This window comes from Trachurus trachurus, assembly GCF_905171665.1.
Source record: "Trachurus trachurus genome assembly, chromosome: 22".
Classification (NCBI taxonomy): Eukaryota; Metazoa; Chordata; class Actinopteri; order Carangiformes; family Carangidae; genus Trachurus; species Trachurus trachurus.
In genome coordinates this window covers 9,558,797-9,576,768 of record NC_139907.1, presented here as the reverse complement: position 1 = coordinate 9,576,768, position 17,972 = coordinate 9,558,797, and the positions used below count along the sequence as shown (strand labels likewise).

Here is a 17,972-nt window from a genome sequence, read left to right as displayed (position 1 = left end):
CTGAGCTGCAGAAGTCTGTTCTGTGTTGTTATCAGCCTGAAAACTCCTGAGGTCAGGAGAGAAGTGGGAACAGTGCAACAATTGGAGGAAATCCCCGTTGAGACTGAGAGTTTGATAATCTGCAGACTCTCTCGTGGATAGTTAGATTTTCAAGGGTTAGTTTATCCAGAACCCTGTCAGGACACTTGGACACACTGCTCAGCCTTTTTACGTCAGAGGAAGGGTTGTATTTTCATTGGATTTAGTTTGTTTTAATTCAACCTCACATTCAAACTGTGTAAAGCATAAAGTATATGTTTTGTCATCATAACTGTTGCGTAATGATGTATAACATGCCTTGCATTACAAAGGAGGTGCCCAATATGGCAATTGTTTCAATGTATTGATCCTTAGGAAATGATGCAAAAGGAAACAACCCTGTTTCCCAGTGTTGTGTCCCACACAGATAAGCAGTACACTTGCTAATTTTAAAGCCAGAAAGGGAAGGAAGCATGACAGCAAAGTTTCCGGCATAGCAAACATTGAAGGGGAGGAAAGGAAGAAAAGCCTAAAGCTTGTCTTGGAAAAAGCTTAGTGTTCATCCGTCTGCTCGGAGTCAGTGTGGGAATCTAACTCCAGGTTTTGGTGGAATAATGGCACATAATGAAACACATCCCCTTTTGGAAATACTAAAAACATTTAATCTTGGTGAGTGTATCTGCATTTGTTTATTGTGAAGATCAAGGGACCTTTTCACAAAACCATAGCCTTGAACGTGTCGAGGTAGCATGTTGCATTGTAAAATACAGATGTACAGAGTTGTTCAGTCGATACAACAAATTATATTTCCACATAAAACTGACTTTCTAGGTTACAATTGACAGACACATTACACTCACTGAAAATAAAGCGAGTTTCGGTGCACTGGGAAATCAGGAAATGAGCTCTGAGTGAAGCATTCAATAGGTTTGGGGGTTTGGGCCAAAATATATTTCTGCTATACTCAACTGTATATCTGCTGCAATGTTTTGAACCACCCAGTCCACTCAGGTTGTCTAAGATGGGTTTGCTTAAAGTCCCCAGGCTCAAAACAGTCAGCATGCACCAGATATTTGGAACAAATTTCCGAGCAAATAACCCTCTATTTTATATCACAGATATAAAATTCATACCTGCAATTTCACCTTGTAATGTATGTTTTGCTCTGATTTAATTTTATTCTTTTCAAATCCTATCCTATTTTTCTTTTATGTATTATCTTTGTTTCTTTGAAGTGTGTGAAATTGCCTTGTTGTGGAAAGGAGCTACATACACTTGCCCTGAAGTGTAGAAAAACATGAACAATGGAATGATAATACCCAGGGTTGTGTTTAATGTGTCACAGTGATGATATGGTCAGTTTGTGCTTCAGCACAACGATACTAAATAGACCGTGAACCCACACAGCAGGTATGATGTAAGATTTTTATGTAACAAAGATCTCAGTATAGCAGCACCCAGCAATAATAAATCAATACAGCAGAGAACAGATTCCTAAAAGAAATATGGTACATGTGAGATCCACTTTGTTCACCTCATGTACACTTCTTGTATATGCCCAAAAAGGTGTTTTTTCAAAGTTGAAACGTAGCTGAATCCACCATCTGGGGAAATAATCTGCCCCATTTTTAGAACACAATGCACCCAGCCTCACCATTTCCAATGATTATTTCCTCCCTCATTATTTCCCTTAGCTGACACTCTCCATTGATTTTTTTTTCTTTTTTTTTTCCTTTGCAGGCGATATGATTCTCGCCTTCTGTTTATCTGTGCTTGTGGGCCTGCTGCTGGGTGCTTTGGTATATGTTCTGTTGACCTGGGCATCCAGGCGCAGGGCCACCGGCAGGATCACCAGGCGCTCTAAAAAGAAATCTGGCTCTTCACGATCAAACAACCCCACGAGTGGCCAGCTGGGCCTTTACAGGAGCACTTTTCTAAGCGTCTACAGGCAGCCCTCTCTGGAGCCCGTGGGCCCTCTGGGGAGCAAGCCCGGCCCTGATACTTCCACCTTTCGGCCAGTGCCCAAGAGGAGCAGGGCTGCCCTGGAGATGGGAGAGGACACCCAGATCTGCATGTCAGAGGACATAGCGATGTCGACCTCGTCAGATTCAGCCTCACTCGTGCCCAACAAGAGACACTCCTTCTGGTTAGGGAACAATGGACTTAAGGGATTCCTCCCCTCACAGACTCCCCCTCCTGCGTACGACAGTGTCATCCATGCATTTGAAGAGACTTGCACTTGAAACTGTTCTGCACGAATGCAACACAAACTGAAAAAAAGGATATCATTCTGAGATTAACTGTGGACGCTGTGACTGTGCTCTACTCTCTATAAGGAAGAATTATCGCTGCATATTGTGTGATCAGACCATTTCTGTCACTTTTCAGTCCAAGGCAGTGTGTCTTTATAACAGTGTGTCTGAATAAGACTCTTACGCAACCATGTACTGTAGAGTCAGCTCAGTGTCATATTGCGAGACAGGAATGACTAGGGATGAAACTACCTAATCAAATATTTGCATTTTGTTTTCTCAGTTAATCTGTTGGTTGCTTTCTCTATCACAAAATAACAAAAACAAAACAAAAAAGCCTCTGCAGTTTCCTTGGGCCTAATGTGATGACTTCAAATGTCTTATTTTGTCCCAAACTCAAAAATATCCAGTTTACAATGTTATAAAATAGCAAATCCTCACACTACTGTAGAAGACTTTGAGAAGCAAATGTTTGACCTTATAGAAAATGATCAACTATAGTTAATCAACTAATCATAAGACAAATGCAGATGTTGGTGGTAAAGAGTTAAGGATACACTTTTCTCTGATTGTGTGAGCAAGAGATTTATATTGAAATAATATAACAATAAAGATTTGATCATGATTTTATTCCAGTGCTTGTGCTTTTGTGCAACATAAATCAGTTCATTTATTTAAAGCAAGTGCAGGCAACTTGAGAAGGTGAGCTGGAGGAGAATTATGATGAAATCAGTTTCCTTATTAGTGATATTTAACACTGTGGCAGGAGGGTGGGACAGTCGGTTATGGCACATTCATCACACCAAGGTCTTGTGTCAAGAATGTCACTTGTACTTACATTACAAAGATGGGGTGAGTCCTGTGAGGTTGCCATTTGGAAAGAAACCCCCCTTTTTGAGGTGAAGCAATAAAGCTAATAATTGATTACACACGGAAATCCACCAGACTTCATATTAAAACGCGTAAAATATTTAATTAAACTGTCCATACCTACCTACAGTGACTGTTGACGGGGTTGTTAATTGTGTAAGTGTGCTCATATAATCCAGACTTGAAGTTCGGGGTCTATTTTCCGTGCTACCTGCCTCATGGCAACCCGCTTTAAAGCCACAACCCCGAAGTGCGCCAGCGGAAAAAGCGCCTGGCAACACGACCGCACTGTGCGCCGACCGCCTCTGGATTAACACGTTCATATAACACTGGTCAGGTACGTAGAGCTGCTTAATGTTTGTCTTTCCAGAAAGCCTCTTTGGTTAGGGCACTTTTTATTTTTATTTTATTTCCCACCGTAGCTCGCTGGTCTCGTCTGCTCGGGCTCATTCAGATTGCTGCATGCGGTCAGACGTAAGACGCCTTTGAATGAGAGCTTCAATTGATATGATGTAGTAGCCTATAATGTAGTGAGAGGGCTTCACAGGCGAGATGATGGCTCTTCTACCTCGACTTTAAACGAACGCTGTCAACCTGCATTCACATCAAGAGGACATTTTCTATACGCTATATAATCGCCCCTTTTTATTCCGATTATTATTATTTTCATAATTTCTTTTTACATTTGAGTCATTTTCAGCTGCATTGGGATGTGTTAAAGGTGTGTTTCATGTAGTGTAGGCTGTATAACAAAACGTTGTAAGATATGTGAGTTGACATCCTCGCCAGCGCTGCTCTGGTGTTTGACGTAAAATAGGAAGAGCGGACAGTATCAGTACCCATGGAGACTGCGAGTGCCCTGATCTCTCCAATGCAGTGTTGCTGTTGCATAGAGACTGAGAAAAACTGTGAATTTCAAGGTTGATGCACTGAATGACAACGCTGCTATTTTAAGCAAGAGCCCTCTTCTCTCTCTCTCTCTCCCTTTCTCTTTCTCTCCATCTCTCCTTTAGATTGCTTTACTTGTTGAATAACGGTGTCTTTTTATGCGTCTTTGTTTGTTTGTTTGTTTGTTTTTTCTCTCTCCCCCATTTCCATTTTCTTTGCAACAGCCTAGGATTGCACAACTCTCCAAAAGCACACCAGGGAGACATGGGATGGGCCACCACTGGCATCAAAGAAGCCTCACATCATTTCATGGCAAACTCTGAAGTGAACAGCTGCTTGATGTAAATGCTTGAAAGTAGAGCTGGACAACATCTGGCTGTATGATGCATTTTACTTCCCCATAGAGATTATATAGTAAGCACCAAGAGCAGAGCAGCCATTAGCCTTCGGTGCAGCATCTGAATGGAAATATGGACACCTTCAATGGAGGAATTTTGACTCAACATGCCCAGGAACTATGAGGTATGTTGGTTTCTTCTCATGTCAGAGACTAATGTTAACATTTTCCAGGTTACTCAAATCAAAAATGGTTACAGGCTGAAAACTCAGTATTTGGACTCAGATCATTTGATTTTTTTTTGGAAGATAGGGAATGTGTAACACCCACAGCAGATCCTTATTTTAACAGGGTGACTAAAAAAGCAAAATTGTACATTATTAAGGTTTAAATTGTTCGGCTTGTAAAAGGATTCAGCCTTTGTTAATCAAAAAATGGAAAAATCGAGCTGACTCTACTTACATATGAGACCTTTTAGACTGTTTCTTTTCACTCTGTGTCAGTGCTCTGACATGGAAGCACAAGCCTGGAAATAATACACTAAATCCGATATGTAACTCATCTAAATGAACAAAGCCAGCACTGGGGAAAGGTTATTTTTACACTTCATTCACGGCAAACGTGAAAAGGCGTTTGGCCTAAAATTGATATTTCAATAGATAAATACTTTGAGCTTTTTTATTTTATTTTTTTGAATGTGAATAAATGAGAGACAGACTGTAGCAGTGAAGTCATGTAGGCTACAGTACAGACAAATCCTGGAGCTGATCCATTGAACAACAGCTACATCACTATGAGCTGCAGCCATGGTGATTTCACTGGCGTTAAGGGCACGTTCAGTGATTCACTCATACTCATGTAGCCTACAGTCTGTTCACTTAAATGAAATTCAAAAGGATGGATCTTCTCAAGGTTTGAGACACTAGCTGTGGAAGATGTTAGCCAGTGACATCCAGAAAAACACCCAGATAGGTGTGTGTTTTGGCGTGTCCAAAAGTCATTGGTAAGTATTTTATCGGGCTGTTTTTTTTCTCTCTCTCTTACATTTAGGCCTAAAATTTGAATATTGGACCCACCCAACTCAAATGGCCATGTTCAGGTCAAGTTAACCCGTAATTTGTAGTCAGAGCAACCTCTCCATAAAGTCAGTTTAGTAGCTGTTCTTTTTTATCGTTAAAACAGAAAATGGCAAGAAGACAAACTGAAGAATTAGTATTTTAAAGTGAAGGTATTTTTATCTGGAATATACTGTATAAATCCTGGCACGCCTTAAATATGAACTACCATTGCACAAAGCTACGTGTTTTGTTTGTTATAGTACCTGTTTTGGAGCTTTTGGCCCCTATCACATGATCTTCATCAGCAGAAAGAGTTTTTCTGAGCTCTGATTTCTCATCCATACTGGCTTGAAACATGAGATTAAAGTTCATTCTTAACCTTTGGGGGAAACAACAACAAAAAAATCAGATCAAGGTCCATTTAGCAGCCGTTTTGGAGCTTTCAATCATATCACACCAGCTTCCTCTGTTGAGGTAGATGGCGTGATCCCATGTGAAGAATGAACTTTCAGTCTCGACTATTTCATGTTTTGCTTCACTGTACTTCTTCTCATGATGTTATTCCCCGCTGTTGCTAATGGATGCCCTACCTGAGTAACCACAGCCCAGCTTCCTGCTGACCATGACAACAGCCAGCGATGTACGTCCCAAAATGTCCTGAGCATCACTGAAAAGCCAGTTTTAAGTAAAAGTAGGGTCGCAGACTGACACAAACTGTAAATGTACATTATCCAGTTATATTATTATTATAAGGTCAATCACGGTGTATACAGTGGTTTCAATACGCCTCTTCCTCTGCTCTACCCAGCAGCCTGGTCACTCAGTAGGGATGTTGGCTGCCGTGGAACATGGTCCCATCCTCTGCAGCGACTCCAACATCCTCTGCCTCTCGTGGAAAGGCCGGGTCCCCAAGAGCGAGAAGGACAAGCCGGTGTGTCGGAGACGGTACTATGAGGAGGGCTGGCTCGCCACGGGGAACGGGAGAGGAGTCGTTGGGGTGACGTTTACATCGAGTCACTGCAGGAGGGACAGGAGTACACCTCAGAGAATCAATTTTAACCTGCGAGGACACAACAGCGAGGTGTGGTTTTGGTTTTTATCGAAATAGTTAAATACATGAAAAGCACATTTTTTTGCTCTTAAGTCATCTCCTTCCCACACAGAAAACTTTGAAACAAAACTGACACACATTTCAAATATTCACTATCCTCGACGATAAGAATAATGAACAAAATTAGATAAGACTTAAATGATCTCTGTAGGGAAAGTGGAGAGCTGCAGCAGCATGTGATACAGTATAAATTAGTGAAAGAAGTTAAATGTAGCCATTCATTACGATAATTAAATCTTGATATGAAAGTAGAAATGAGATTGCAAATTAAAATGTAACAAAAAAAATGTACAGCGTTAAAGTGTAGAATGAAAATCTCACGCATACGCTGTGCAAAATAAATAAATAATATAAAATGATGTTGTATGCAACAATATGTTATCTGTACATCATGAAATACATTCAGGAACCTTATGTTCATGTTTGCATCTGTGCATCAAAGTGTTATATATGTACAGAAAAGGTGACAGTGTGTGCTATTGTTGTTATTATTAGAGCATAATGTACTGGGTTGAAATGATTCATTTCTGTCTCTCTATGCAGACTGCCTTTCCTGCTGCATTGCACTTCCTTTTTTTAAACCACTTTCGGCCTAAAATGCTTTTTTAGCATTATGCTCATGCTGGATATTAATCATGGATGCTGGTCTGTGCAGACAGCTACCTGTGCTGGTGAAAAATAGTAACAGTCAGTGTTTTTGGGCCCTTGCAGGTTGTCTTGGTGCGTTGGAATGAGCCCTTTCAGAAGCTCGCCACCTGTGATATGGAGGGAGGTATTTTTGTGTGGATCCAATATGAGGGAAGATGGTCGGTGGAGCTGGTCAATGACAGAGGAGCCCAGGTGAGTAAGGAGAGCCCTGGGAGTGCAGATTTAAAAACAAAAAACAAATACAAAAGACATGTTATGCGTCTGCGAAAAAACAGACAATATAGAACAAAGACCGTTTTTTCACATAATACAAATTTGTATTAACTTTTCGTCCAGGTGAGTGACTTCACTTGGTCACATGATGGCACTCAGGCCCTCATCGCATACAGGGACGGCTTTGTGTTGGTTGGATCAGTGAGCGGACAAAGGCACTGGTCCTCCGAGATCAACCTGGAGAGTCAAATCACCTGTGGCATCTGGACTCCTGATGATCAGCAGGTACCGATCACCTTGCACCAAACTGCATCTGCACTGAGATCACTGTATTTTCCCCCAGTTTCCCCTAAACACAAGATTTTAAACTTATATAATGGACTTTTTTTCTTTTTTTTTTCTCGCAGCTGTTCTAGGCCAAGCTCCTGAGCTCATTCACCGTGTCGTCTGTTAAACTTTAATGTACAATGTCCCCTCAGGTCTTGTTCGGTACAGCAGATGGTCAGGTGATAGTGATGGACTGTCACGGACGGATGCTCGCCCATGTTCTGTTACACGAGTCCGACGGGATCGTGAGCATGTCCTGGAACTGCCCCGATTTCCTGGTGGAGGACAGTACGGAGAGCGACACCGACTCCGATGACAATATTCTCCCTTTAGGTACCAACACCCCCACCCCCTTGCAGCTTGAAACCTTTTGTTGACTGTGGAGATAAAACTTTGACTTCTTTTTTTCTTTCTTTTTTTTTTTTTACTTCCAAGTGCGAAGAGTTAAGCCTTTGTTGACCGTCACCTTCTTGTCAGGAGATATTAGTTTAATGAACAACTATGATGACCTTTCTCCTGCTGTCATTCGCTCGGGGCTGAAAGGTAAAAAACAATAGTGTCATTTACAAGTGTGCATCGTTTGTTGTTGTTGTTGTTGAGTGCATGACCTGTGTGACATACTTTTTTCCCCCTACGTCACTCCACACAGATGTTGAGGCCCAGTGGTGCTCCCAGGGAGATCTGCTGGCTGTGGCTGGCATGGAGAGACACGGGCTCCCTACAGACTCTTCATGTGTGTCCATGATGAGGAACGCCCTCGTTAAATTCTACAACGTCCAAGGGGAGCACATCTACACTTTGGAAACACCTGCACAGGTCGGTCTTATGTAAACTTAAGGGGTCCCAGTAGATGTTTCTCTGGGTAACATGATGGTGTTTGTCTTCCATGAAACGCCTGAAAGTCAGTGTTTATTTTTGGAAACCTAACTCTTTTTTTTCCTTCTTTTTTTTTGCATAAAATGGATTATAAAAATAGAAAAATATGGTATAAATGATAAAAAATCTTGTTTATTATCTACTGCAGTGGTGTCAAACGTATGGCCCGTGGGCCAGTCCAATCTGGCCCTCAGAATGAATTGGCCAAGTGTGAAAATTACATAGAAGGCAGAAGAGGCATAATATTGTTGAAATCGCACATGTATTTTTATCAAGAAATTTCAGATTGTTCATAATGTTTTGTAAAAGAACAGTTCATTAACTGTAAACATCGTATAATACAAAGAGAAAAGTTATTGGGCCCACTTGAGATCCAATTGTGCTGTTTGTGGCCCCTGAACTAAAATGAGTTTTGACACCCCTGATCTACTATATTGGGCAGCTTTAACATTGTCATTGGTGGAAGTTTGAGCCCCTAACGAGCCCTTTTTTTGTCTTCAATAACATTTATTTCTACTGAAAAAGTGTTTGAATAAAATAGCAAAACAGATGAACAAAGAATTGGAGGAATGAGCGCAACTCCTTCCTGAGAATTGAGAGCCCAGTGTTGGTAACTGTAGGAACTCTTTTATTGTGAATGTCTGTTTTTCAGAGGCCCATCACCACCATCTGCTGGGGTCACAGAGACTCTCGTCTGTTCCTGGCTTGCGGGCCGGCGCTCTACGTGGTGCGTGTGGAGCACAGGGTGGCCAGCCTCCAGCTCTTGTGCCAGCAGGGCATCGCCAGCGCCCTGCGAGAGGAGAAGGATGTGGGGAAACTCAACATGCCCTCGCTGCTCTGCTCTTACGTCACCACTGCTTTCATACCCACCATCAAGGTGCATTGATCGCCCGCTCAAAATGACTGGACACGGACAATCACAAGTCAACTTCTTACCAACTTTTTTGCTGCATTGCGATAAAGTGAAACTGCTGACGGTGACTTGTTTTCATTTGAGAGTCCAGAAGTCTTACAGCCTTTTCCTCTCTTTGTTCTAGCCCCCAATCCCTGACCCCAACAACATCCGCGACTTTGTCAGCTATCCCACAGCTGGGAATGAGAGGCTCCACTGCACCATGAAGAGAGCCGAGGACAGCCCGGAGGCAGGCGGACCCTGCTACACTCTCTACCTAGAATACTTAGGAGGGCTGGTTCCTATTCTCAAGGGAAGACGCATCAGCAAACTGCGGCCAGAGTTTGTTATTATGGATCCAAAAACAGACAGCAAAGCAGGTGGGCTGTTACTTAAATTAGAACACAACACATTTTTAGAGCAGAGCATATAGTATCCTATATCTATCCAGGGACTCGGTGTCGTTCCAGTTTCCACCCACCAGAACCCAGAAATGCTACTAATACCATATTTAACGTTGACATTTAAATGAATTGTCATTTTTAGGGAGAGTTTTGAGCTTCAGCTGTAGCTATTTCCTGCCTGGGCCAGCGACGATGACATGGATTTCAATATATTAAAAACTTAAAAAGGATTTTTGAGTTGTGACAGGAACTGAGAAAACAGAGCACTTACAGTAACACAGGGGCGCAGGATTAAAAGTGCGAAAATGTGTTTTTTTTATAATGTGTTTTTAACTTAAGGCAGCTTGGCCTTCTCCATAGAGCTAAAGCACAGACGTGAGAGTGGGATCAATCTCCCCATCTATCCATGAACAAGATAATGAGGATATATTTGCCAAAAGCAAAAGAAAGGACAGTTGGATTATGAGCCTCTGAAACAGTGATTGTGTGCACACGTGAAGCAGAAAGAGAGCACCAGTCGATATCATGTTCTACGCTTTCTCGAAATAAAATCGGCGCCTGGTTTGTCTCTTTGAACTTGTGTTCCTTACTAAAATAGCATATTCATGCTGTGTGCACGTCATTCACCTTGAGTAAGAACAAAAAACAGAGTCTGGTGATGACTGCTCATCTCTGATGTAACATGGTTTCAGGCCTGGTGCAGGAATAGTCCGGGTCACGACCTGGCTGTACTGGGTTTCGCATCAGGCCTGTGGTCCAACCAAACACTGACTACAATGTTCTTTTCCCCCTGTTGATGTTCACTGCCACGTTCATACATGTTAGGATGGAGGAATCCTGACCTTTTACTGTGTTTTGTTGTGTTTTCTGTCCAGAGGAGGTGTGTGTGAATCCCATGATCTCCTACACTGACAGCTGCAACTGTTCTGACTCCAGTGACATTGAGTTAAGTGATGAGTGGGTCGGGAAGAAGTCACCAAAGTTGTCCCGAGGAAACAGGTCACCTAAACTCTGCTGCTACAGTTACACAGTTACACTACACAGTCCAGAGCCACAGAGCTGTCTGCAGATGTTTTATTGCGTCTGTTTGGTTCTTTTTTTTTTTTTTTTAAATCACCTATTGTGTTTTAAAGGATGAACATGGATTTGAGGAAATCTCCCAAACTATCCCGTGCCAATCAGGAAGGCCAACGGTCGCCACGATTACCATCAAAGAAGCCTCCAATTCGGTCTCCCAGTTTGACACGTCGAGAGTTTTCTATGGATGGGATCACAGAGGTGTGAAACACTGCACATTATACATTATAATTATACATTATACCACATTATAGTTTTTTTTTTTTTGTCGTATCTATCAAAATGATAATAAGTAAGGAAAATGATATGTGCTAAAAACACTCTCTTCCCTTAAAATGTTTTTCTATATTTTATTTCTTTGATGTTCTAACAAAAAACTGATAATTTTATGTGGATACAGTTGTCTCTGTTAAAGGGACAACGAGGAGTTTTTTTTTGGTTATAAAAGAGTCTCATATTAATGTGGATGAAACTACGTTACCCACACTTGTTAATGGGTCAATTTTTGATAAATATATCGTTTTGTCTTCATAGTTATTTTGATATTATTATTTAGTGGTCGGCTCTCCCAGCATTTCCTAGTTTCGGTTTTGCGGACGCTGCCCAGCGGGTCATGGGAATAACGCCGCCAAATCGCCGCTAGTTGGCATCATTTATGGTCAGAACTACGACGGTATCTGATCTCCAACTTTTATTCTTGATGAATGAAAACAATCTTGGCAAATTTTTTTTGCTTTTGTCCGTCTTGCACCGGTCCAAGAATTTCACCGTGCGCGTGGAGGCTCATGGGAAATGTAGTGTGAAAACAATTTGCTTTCCATAACTCCTCGTTGTCCCTTTAAGCTCATGCTGATGATTCACATTTTAAAATTTTGTCTTCAGGTCTTATTCACCATTTTCTCTGTCTCACAGCACAACTATCTTGCTCAAGTCACATCCAACATTTGGGGAACAAAGTTCAAAATCGTTGGACTTGCTTCGTTCCTCCCTGCTAATCTCGGTGCAGGTAGATGTCAAACAAATTTACACACACATACAGTATCATCATAGTGACAATTATGGCAAATTCAACACTCATCATAACTCTTCTCTATAATGCAGTTATCTATAAGACCAGTTTACTTCACCTGCAGCCGAGGCAGATGACAATCTACCTTCCAGAAGTGCGGAAGATCTCTCATGACTTTATGAGCCTGCCTGTGTTCAACCCTAATGTGTTCAGTGAGGATGAGGACGACTTACCAGGTTTGGATGAATATAATTAAAGGACATTGCTGTGCATGTATTTTTTTTTACTGACTCACTGTATTCTACATATTTGATATGCTGAAACCACCTTCACAGTTCTCCTCTGTTTTTTTTTTTATGTTAAGTGATGGGGCCATCTGGAGTGTCAGGAGACAATCCTCCCTGCACGGTCAACATTCCCATCGCTCCCATCCACAGCCCGGCTCAGGCTATGTCCCCGACTCAGAGTATCGGCCTGGTTCAGTCTCTTCTGGCCAATCAGAATATTCAGCTGGATGTCCTGACCAACCCCACGGCCACCGCAGCGGCGGCGGCTGCAGCAGCCGCAGCGTCCGTCCCCGTCAACGATCACAGCCAGGATGCGGTTGCGACACCCTACCCGGTGCCGACCAGATACTCCAACCCTGGTCAGGTGATCTTAAACGGGCTGGAGATGGGTCCTCTTCTACCTGGCACTCTCCCGCCCCCGCCTCCACCTCATCATCTCCCACCGCAGCCTCACCCACAGCGCTCTCATTCCCAGCAGGCTCGCCAACAACAATCCAAACAGTCACAACAGATGCAGACGCAGCAGCAGCAGCAACAGCAGCAGCAGAAAATGCATCTTCATCAACAACAACAGCAGCAGCAGCAGCAGCAGCACCATCATCAGTCCCAATCACAACAGCAGCAGCAGCAGCAACAGCATCATCAACAACAGCAACAGCAGCAGCAGCAGCAACATCAACAATTACAGCAGCAGCAGCAGCAATTACAGCAGCAACATCAACAACAGCTACAGCAACTGCACCAGCAGCAGCAGACGCTCCATCAACAGCAGCAGCAACATCAACACCAGGTTCAACAAATGCAACAATCTCAACAGGCGGTGTCGTCGAGCCAACAGTTCCAGCACCAACAGCAGATCCAGCACCAGCAGCAGCAGATGCAGCTGCAGCACGAACAGATGCAGCAGCAGCAGCAGCAGATGCAGCAGCAGCAGCAGCAGATCCGCCAACAGATCCTGGAGATGAGGCAGCAGCAGCAGCAGCTCCAGCAGCAGCACCAACAGATCCAGCAGCAACATCAGCAGATGCAGAGGCAGCACCAGCAAATGCAGCAGCAGCTGAAGATGCAGATGACGCTGCCTCCTCCTCCGACCGGCTATCCGACTATTTCCTTACAGCAGATTCATCTCCTGCCTCAGATGCCTCCTCCCTCCGTCGAGCCCGGGCTGGACAGGGGCGAGCACGGACACACTCTGAAGCCAAGTCTGCCGAGGACTTTGCCCCCGTCCTTCAATGACACCGATGTGTCTGTGGAGATTCAGATGAGGAAGGTGAATCCTCCTCCTCCGTATCCAGGCACCGTGGTGTCTGCAGCCGCGGCAGCAGCAGCAGCCACGGCCGTGGCTACGCCTCAGACTCTTGTCACGAACTGCGACAGCCCGAGCGTCCTGGCACCTGACCCCTGTCTGAAGAAGGATGACTTCCTGCTTCACCCTATGACCTTACAGTACCCGACACCTCTGGGGTATGAAAGGATCACAACCTTCGACAGCAGCGGCAACGTGGAGGAGGTTTGTCGGCCACGCAGGCGCCTCATACGCAACCAGAACACGTACACCGTGCACGGCATAGGCGGCTCGGCCACACTCAAAGTCACGTCCTCTGAGAATAAAAAAATTCAACTTCCATACAGCTCGGCAACACTGAGTCGCCTCTCCGTCCCTCGGTACTCCATACCAAGTGGAGACCCTCCTCCTTACCCCGATCCGGCCAATCAGGTAACTGCCACACTGCCCCCTCCCCAGAGGATCGATAACAGTCTGATCCATGCCACTCTACGTCGTGACCGAAGGGACGTCGGACTCAAAGTGCCAACGATGATGGAGAACTCGAGGACCCTTCCCACCAAGGCTAAAATGAACAGTGCATTGGCGCTGACCTACCAGCAGAGGGTGCCCACTGCATTGTACACGTGCACACAGTGCAGCAGCAGCAGCAACAGCACCAGCGTCAGCGTCTCTGGAGGTGGAACCACCAGCAGTGGCATCGCAGGCGGCACGGTGGTGAGGCAGGACTTCCCACCGGGAAAAGGTGCACATCACAGTACGATTATCGTGCACTCCAAAAGTACCTCGCCCCTGGCCTCGCAGTCGTCCTACAGCCTGCTGGGCGCCGTCGACAACAGCCGGGACAGGACGGTGTACGTCAACTCCGCCTTCACTGAAGACGAGACTCTCAGTCAGCAGTGTCACCTCGAAAAATCGGTACGTCAGCTGACTCTCGGCGACGTCAGTTTGACAGTGAAACGCCCTCCGCCTTACCAGTGGGACCCCTCCACCACGGAGGAGTTCTGGCTCACCCCAGAGCAGACGATGCTGGGCCCCCCGCCGGGGCCTCATAAACCCCCTCCGCTGATCATCAGTCAGGCTCAGCACTTGGACATGACCCGGCTCCCTTTCGTCCTCACGACTAAACCGCCGTCCAGTCCGAGCACGAGCACTCTGACTTTCCCATCAGGTTACCAGATATCCCTCTCACCTTTCCCTCCGGGTGTGGGTCACGGTGGACCCCCACTCCAGACCTTACAGAACCCTCCTCCCAACGATGTGGTCGGTTCGGTCCCCTTCACTCAGCAGGAAGCCAACTTGGTCCTGCCTCCGGGTTACCCTCCGAATCTCGCTAACTTGGCCTGCTGCCCCCTCCCGCCGATGTACCCCGGAGCCAGCTCGTGTGCCGGACTGCAGCTGCACCCGGTCAACCTCCACCCCTGGAACCCTTACCCCTGCCCCCCGCCGCCCATGCAGGACCCTCCCGCGCCTCCGCTCCCAACCAAAACTCATCAGATTCTAGAGAAGCCGATTCTCTCCCCACCTCCCCCGACCGGACCGCCGCCGCCACCCCCTCTCCCGCCTCCTCCACCACCTACTGAGCTACCGCCGTCCAAAAGTGCCACAGAGGATCTAACAGAGTCTGCAAACAACTTCCCAGAGCCGTCGTCCCTGAACGAGAGCCCCGTGCCGCAGGAATCGGAGCGCTTCAACAAGAAGAGCCGCAAGAGGCTGGACAGCAGAGCCGAGGAGGCCAACATGACCACCGTCTCCGAGGGCAAGTCCAGAAAGGAGGGGCGAGCGCTCTCCGACTTCAACACACTCATTTCCAGCCCAAGGCTCAGCAGTAGAGAGAAGAAGAAGCCGAAGGGGCCGAGAGAGCAGCTCAATAAAACCAAGAAGATGAGCAGGACCACCAACGAGTTCCAGGACAGCTCAGAGAGCGAGCCGGAGCTGTTTATTAGCGGCGATGAGCTCATGAACCAGAACCAGAGCAGTAAGAAGAGCTGGAAGAACAAGCGCAGCCTACGTATGGCCAGTGAGCTGGAGGAGATTAAATGCCGGAAGGCAAACGAGAGGGAGGACCGCAGTTTAGGCAGCCAGGGGTTTGTCTATGTTATGGCCAATAAACAGCCGTTGTGGAACGAAGCCACGCAGGTCTACCAGCTGGACTTTGGAGGACGAGTCACCCAGGAGTCGGCGAAGAATTTCCAGATAGAGCTGGACGGCAGACAGGTATTATGATGATGCCACTAAACTGAAACTGTAAATGAATCTACAGTATAAGCAGTTTGGCAGGAAATAATTCAGTTATCAGAAATATCAGACAATATGTTGCATTTCTTTCTTTAATAAGATAGTATTCAGACTGTCCTTGGGTTTGTAGACAGATAAATCTATTCACATTGTTGATATGTTGGTCATTCAGTGATTTTTAATTTGTATGCTTCCTCTCTGTCTTGTGCAGGTCATGCAGTTCGGGCGAATAGATGGCAATGCCTATATCCTGGATTTCCAGTATCCTTTCTCAGCAGTGCAGGCATTTGCTGTCGCCTTGGCCAATGTCACTCAAAGGCTGAAATGAAAGCGAAACAAAGGTTTATTTTGTGTTGCTGTCAAAGACGACTAGTTCAAAAGAAGCCACTGTGGTGTCACTGTGCACCCGGAGCGTGCAGGCTGTGGCAGCGAAGGCACTGGTTTGTTGTGGAGATTAAGATACAGGGAGGTTTTGCACATGCAGATAATTTACAGAGGCCTGTTGAAGGGAAAGTCAGTTAAGGTCAGAGATGATGAAAAATATATCAGTTAATCTATAATTTCTAGTTTATATATTGAATGTATCGCTAATTTTATTCATTATTCAAATGTTATTTATTGGAATACACATATACTGAAAAATAAAAGGTAAATTACAGGTTGGAGTGAATTCATTTTAAAGGCAGCCTGGAGATTGAGTGCCAAAGACAACTTCCCACTCTTTAAATGCTGATTAGTAAAGCTATATAAATTAATTTCACATTTTTGGTGTTTATAAAAAAAAAAATAGACGCAGCCAATATCTTGCAGCAGCATTCAAAAATTGCAAATAAAATTTCACTAAGCCATACCACATCAGATACAAACACTGCACTATTTCAATTAAAATTTCAAATGATGAGTTAAATTAAGACTGCGGTTTTGTTATGAATATCAGATATTATTGTCAGTGCTGTGTAACATTGTATCTCTATCGTTCATTCAAATCCCATTTATTTCTGCTGAATATGCATTAGAAGAGTAAATAATGATTACATATATTAATTTTATAAGTGCATTGTGAAGCGCTGAGTGCACTTTACCATAGTTTGTATATTTTTTAATCCATGTTACTTCTATGAAGTGGTGCGATGAACATAATAAATCATATTCTTTTGGCCATAATACTGCAAATCCTTATTCTCAGCCATTATAATCTGATGATATGTTCATTTTTATCATGTGTAACGTTAAACGCAATTAAATTTTTTATCACATTTGATTTCACAATGGCTGAATATGTCAGTAATGGTCTAGAGTAAGTCTATGTGTGCCAGATACAGCCGAATGTGTTTGGCTGAAAGTGTCGGTGAGTAGGGTGAGTAGTGATAAGTGATCTCGTGATGCTCCCATCCCCAAAACAGAATAATCTGTGTGCAGTAAAGATTGAGATCTCCTCAGTCGGTCTCACTTGGCTGGCTCTGTGTTGTTTCCATTGGGTGTTTATGATGCTACTTGAAAACTGCATTTGAATGTGAAGTACAGTAGTTTGCCTCCTTGGAAAAATCAGTGCTGCTTTAGATAGATAGAGCTTGTGTGCAGTAATGCTACCTACATAGAACTGATGTTGTACTTGCAAAAGAAAATATAACGCTGCTTGCACTGTGTATTTAGCAAATGACCTGACGTCATTATATGCTTAGAAAAATGTGCTTATATGTTGCTAATTTCAGTAATTTTGTACATCATCTTTTGCTTTAACATGGTACCAAGAGTTTTTTTGATGTAACACTACAAAAAAGAACGAGAACAATAAACTTGCAAAAACAACATATTCATAAAGTTGTTAAGATAAACTGTTCGTTGTAGGAGTGAGAGTCATGTAGATTTGGTGCTAATGTATAAAGAAACAAATGTGGAAATTCAGGATATTTGTCATTTGTTATTGGAAGGTTACTCTAAAGGAAGTATTTTGAGAGAAAGAGAGAGACTACAGGAGAATTAGCGTATAGAGTTTTCGTTTCAGAGCTTTTCATCCAGTGCAGCTTCAGAGACTTCAGCGACAGTGTGTGTCAGTTATCAGCAATACTGCCTAATGAATAGTTGATTGCCTGATTTCTTTTTTTCTCTTATCTCTTATTTTGTGAAGGAAAACAAAAATGATAAGACCATAGGTTTACATGGACCTATAGGCTGGACAAAA

General features: G+C 44.1%; 2 protein-coding genes across 2 annotated transcripts; both read left to right on the top strand.

Moving 5' to 3' along the window:
- The first annotated feature begins 591 nt into the window (after nt 1-591).
- Nucleotides 592-2,843, top strand: myct1b (myc target 1b). Its single transcript, XM_083998873.1, has 2 exons — nt 592-687; nt 1,759-2,843. Exons 1-2 carry the CDS (start codon nt 633-635, stop codon nt 2,259-2,261), a joined length of 558 nt encoding a protein of 185 aa, XP_083854999.1. The 5' UTR covers nt 592-632; the 3' UTR covers nt 2,262-2,843.
- A 1,689-nt stretch (nt 2,844-4,532) lies between these two features.
- tulp4b (TUB like protein 4b) lies at nt 4,533-16,580 on the top strand (the record flags this gene model as incomplete). The annotated part of the gene is made up of 15 exons (XM_083998853.1): nt 4,533-4,550; nt 6,235-6,504; nt 7,246-7,374; nt 7,519-7,680; nt 7,875-8,055; nt 8,158-8,265; nt 8,372-8,538; nt 9,251-9,475; nt 9,636-9,870; nt 10,770-10,911; nt 11,028-11,172; nt 11,884-11,977; nt 12,073-12,216; nt 12,345-15,769; nt 16,002-16,580. The coding sequence occupies 15 exons, from the start codon at nt 4,533-4,535 to the stop codon at nt 16,116-16,118; spliced, it is 5,562 nt and encodes a 1,853-aa protein (XP_083854979.1). The 3' UTR covers nt 16,119-16,580.
- Between the last annotated feature and the right edge of the window lie 1,392 nt (nt 16,581-17,972).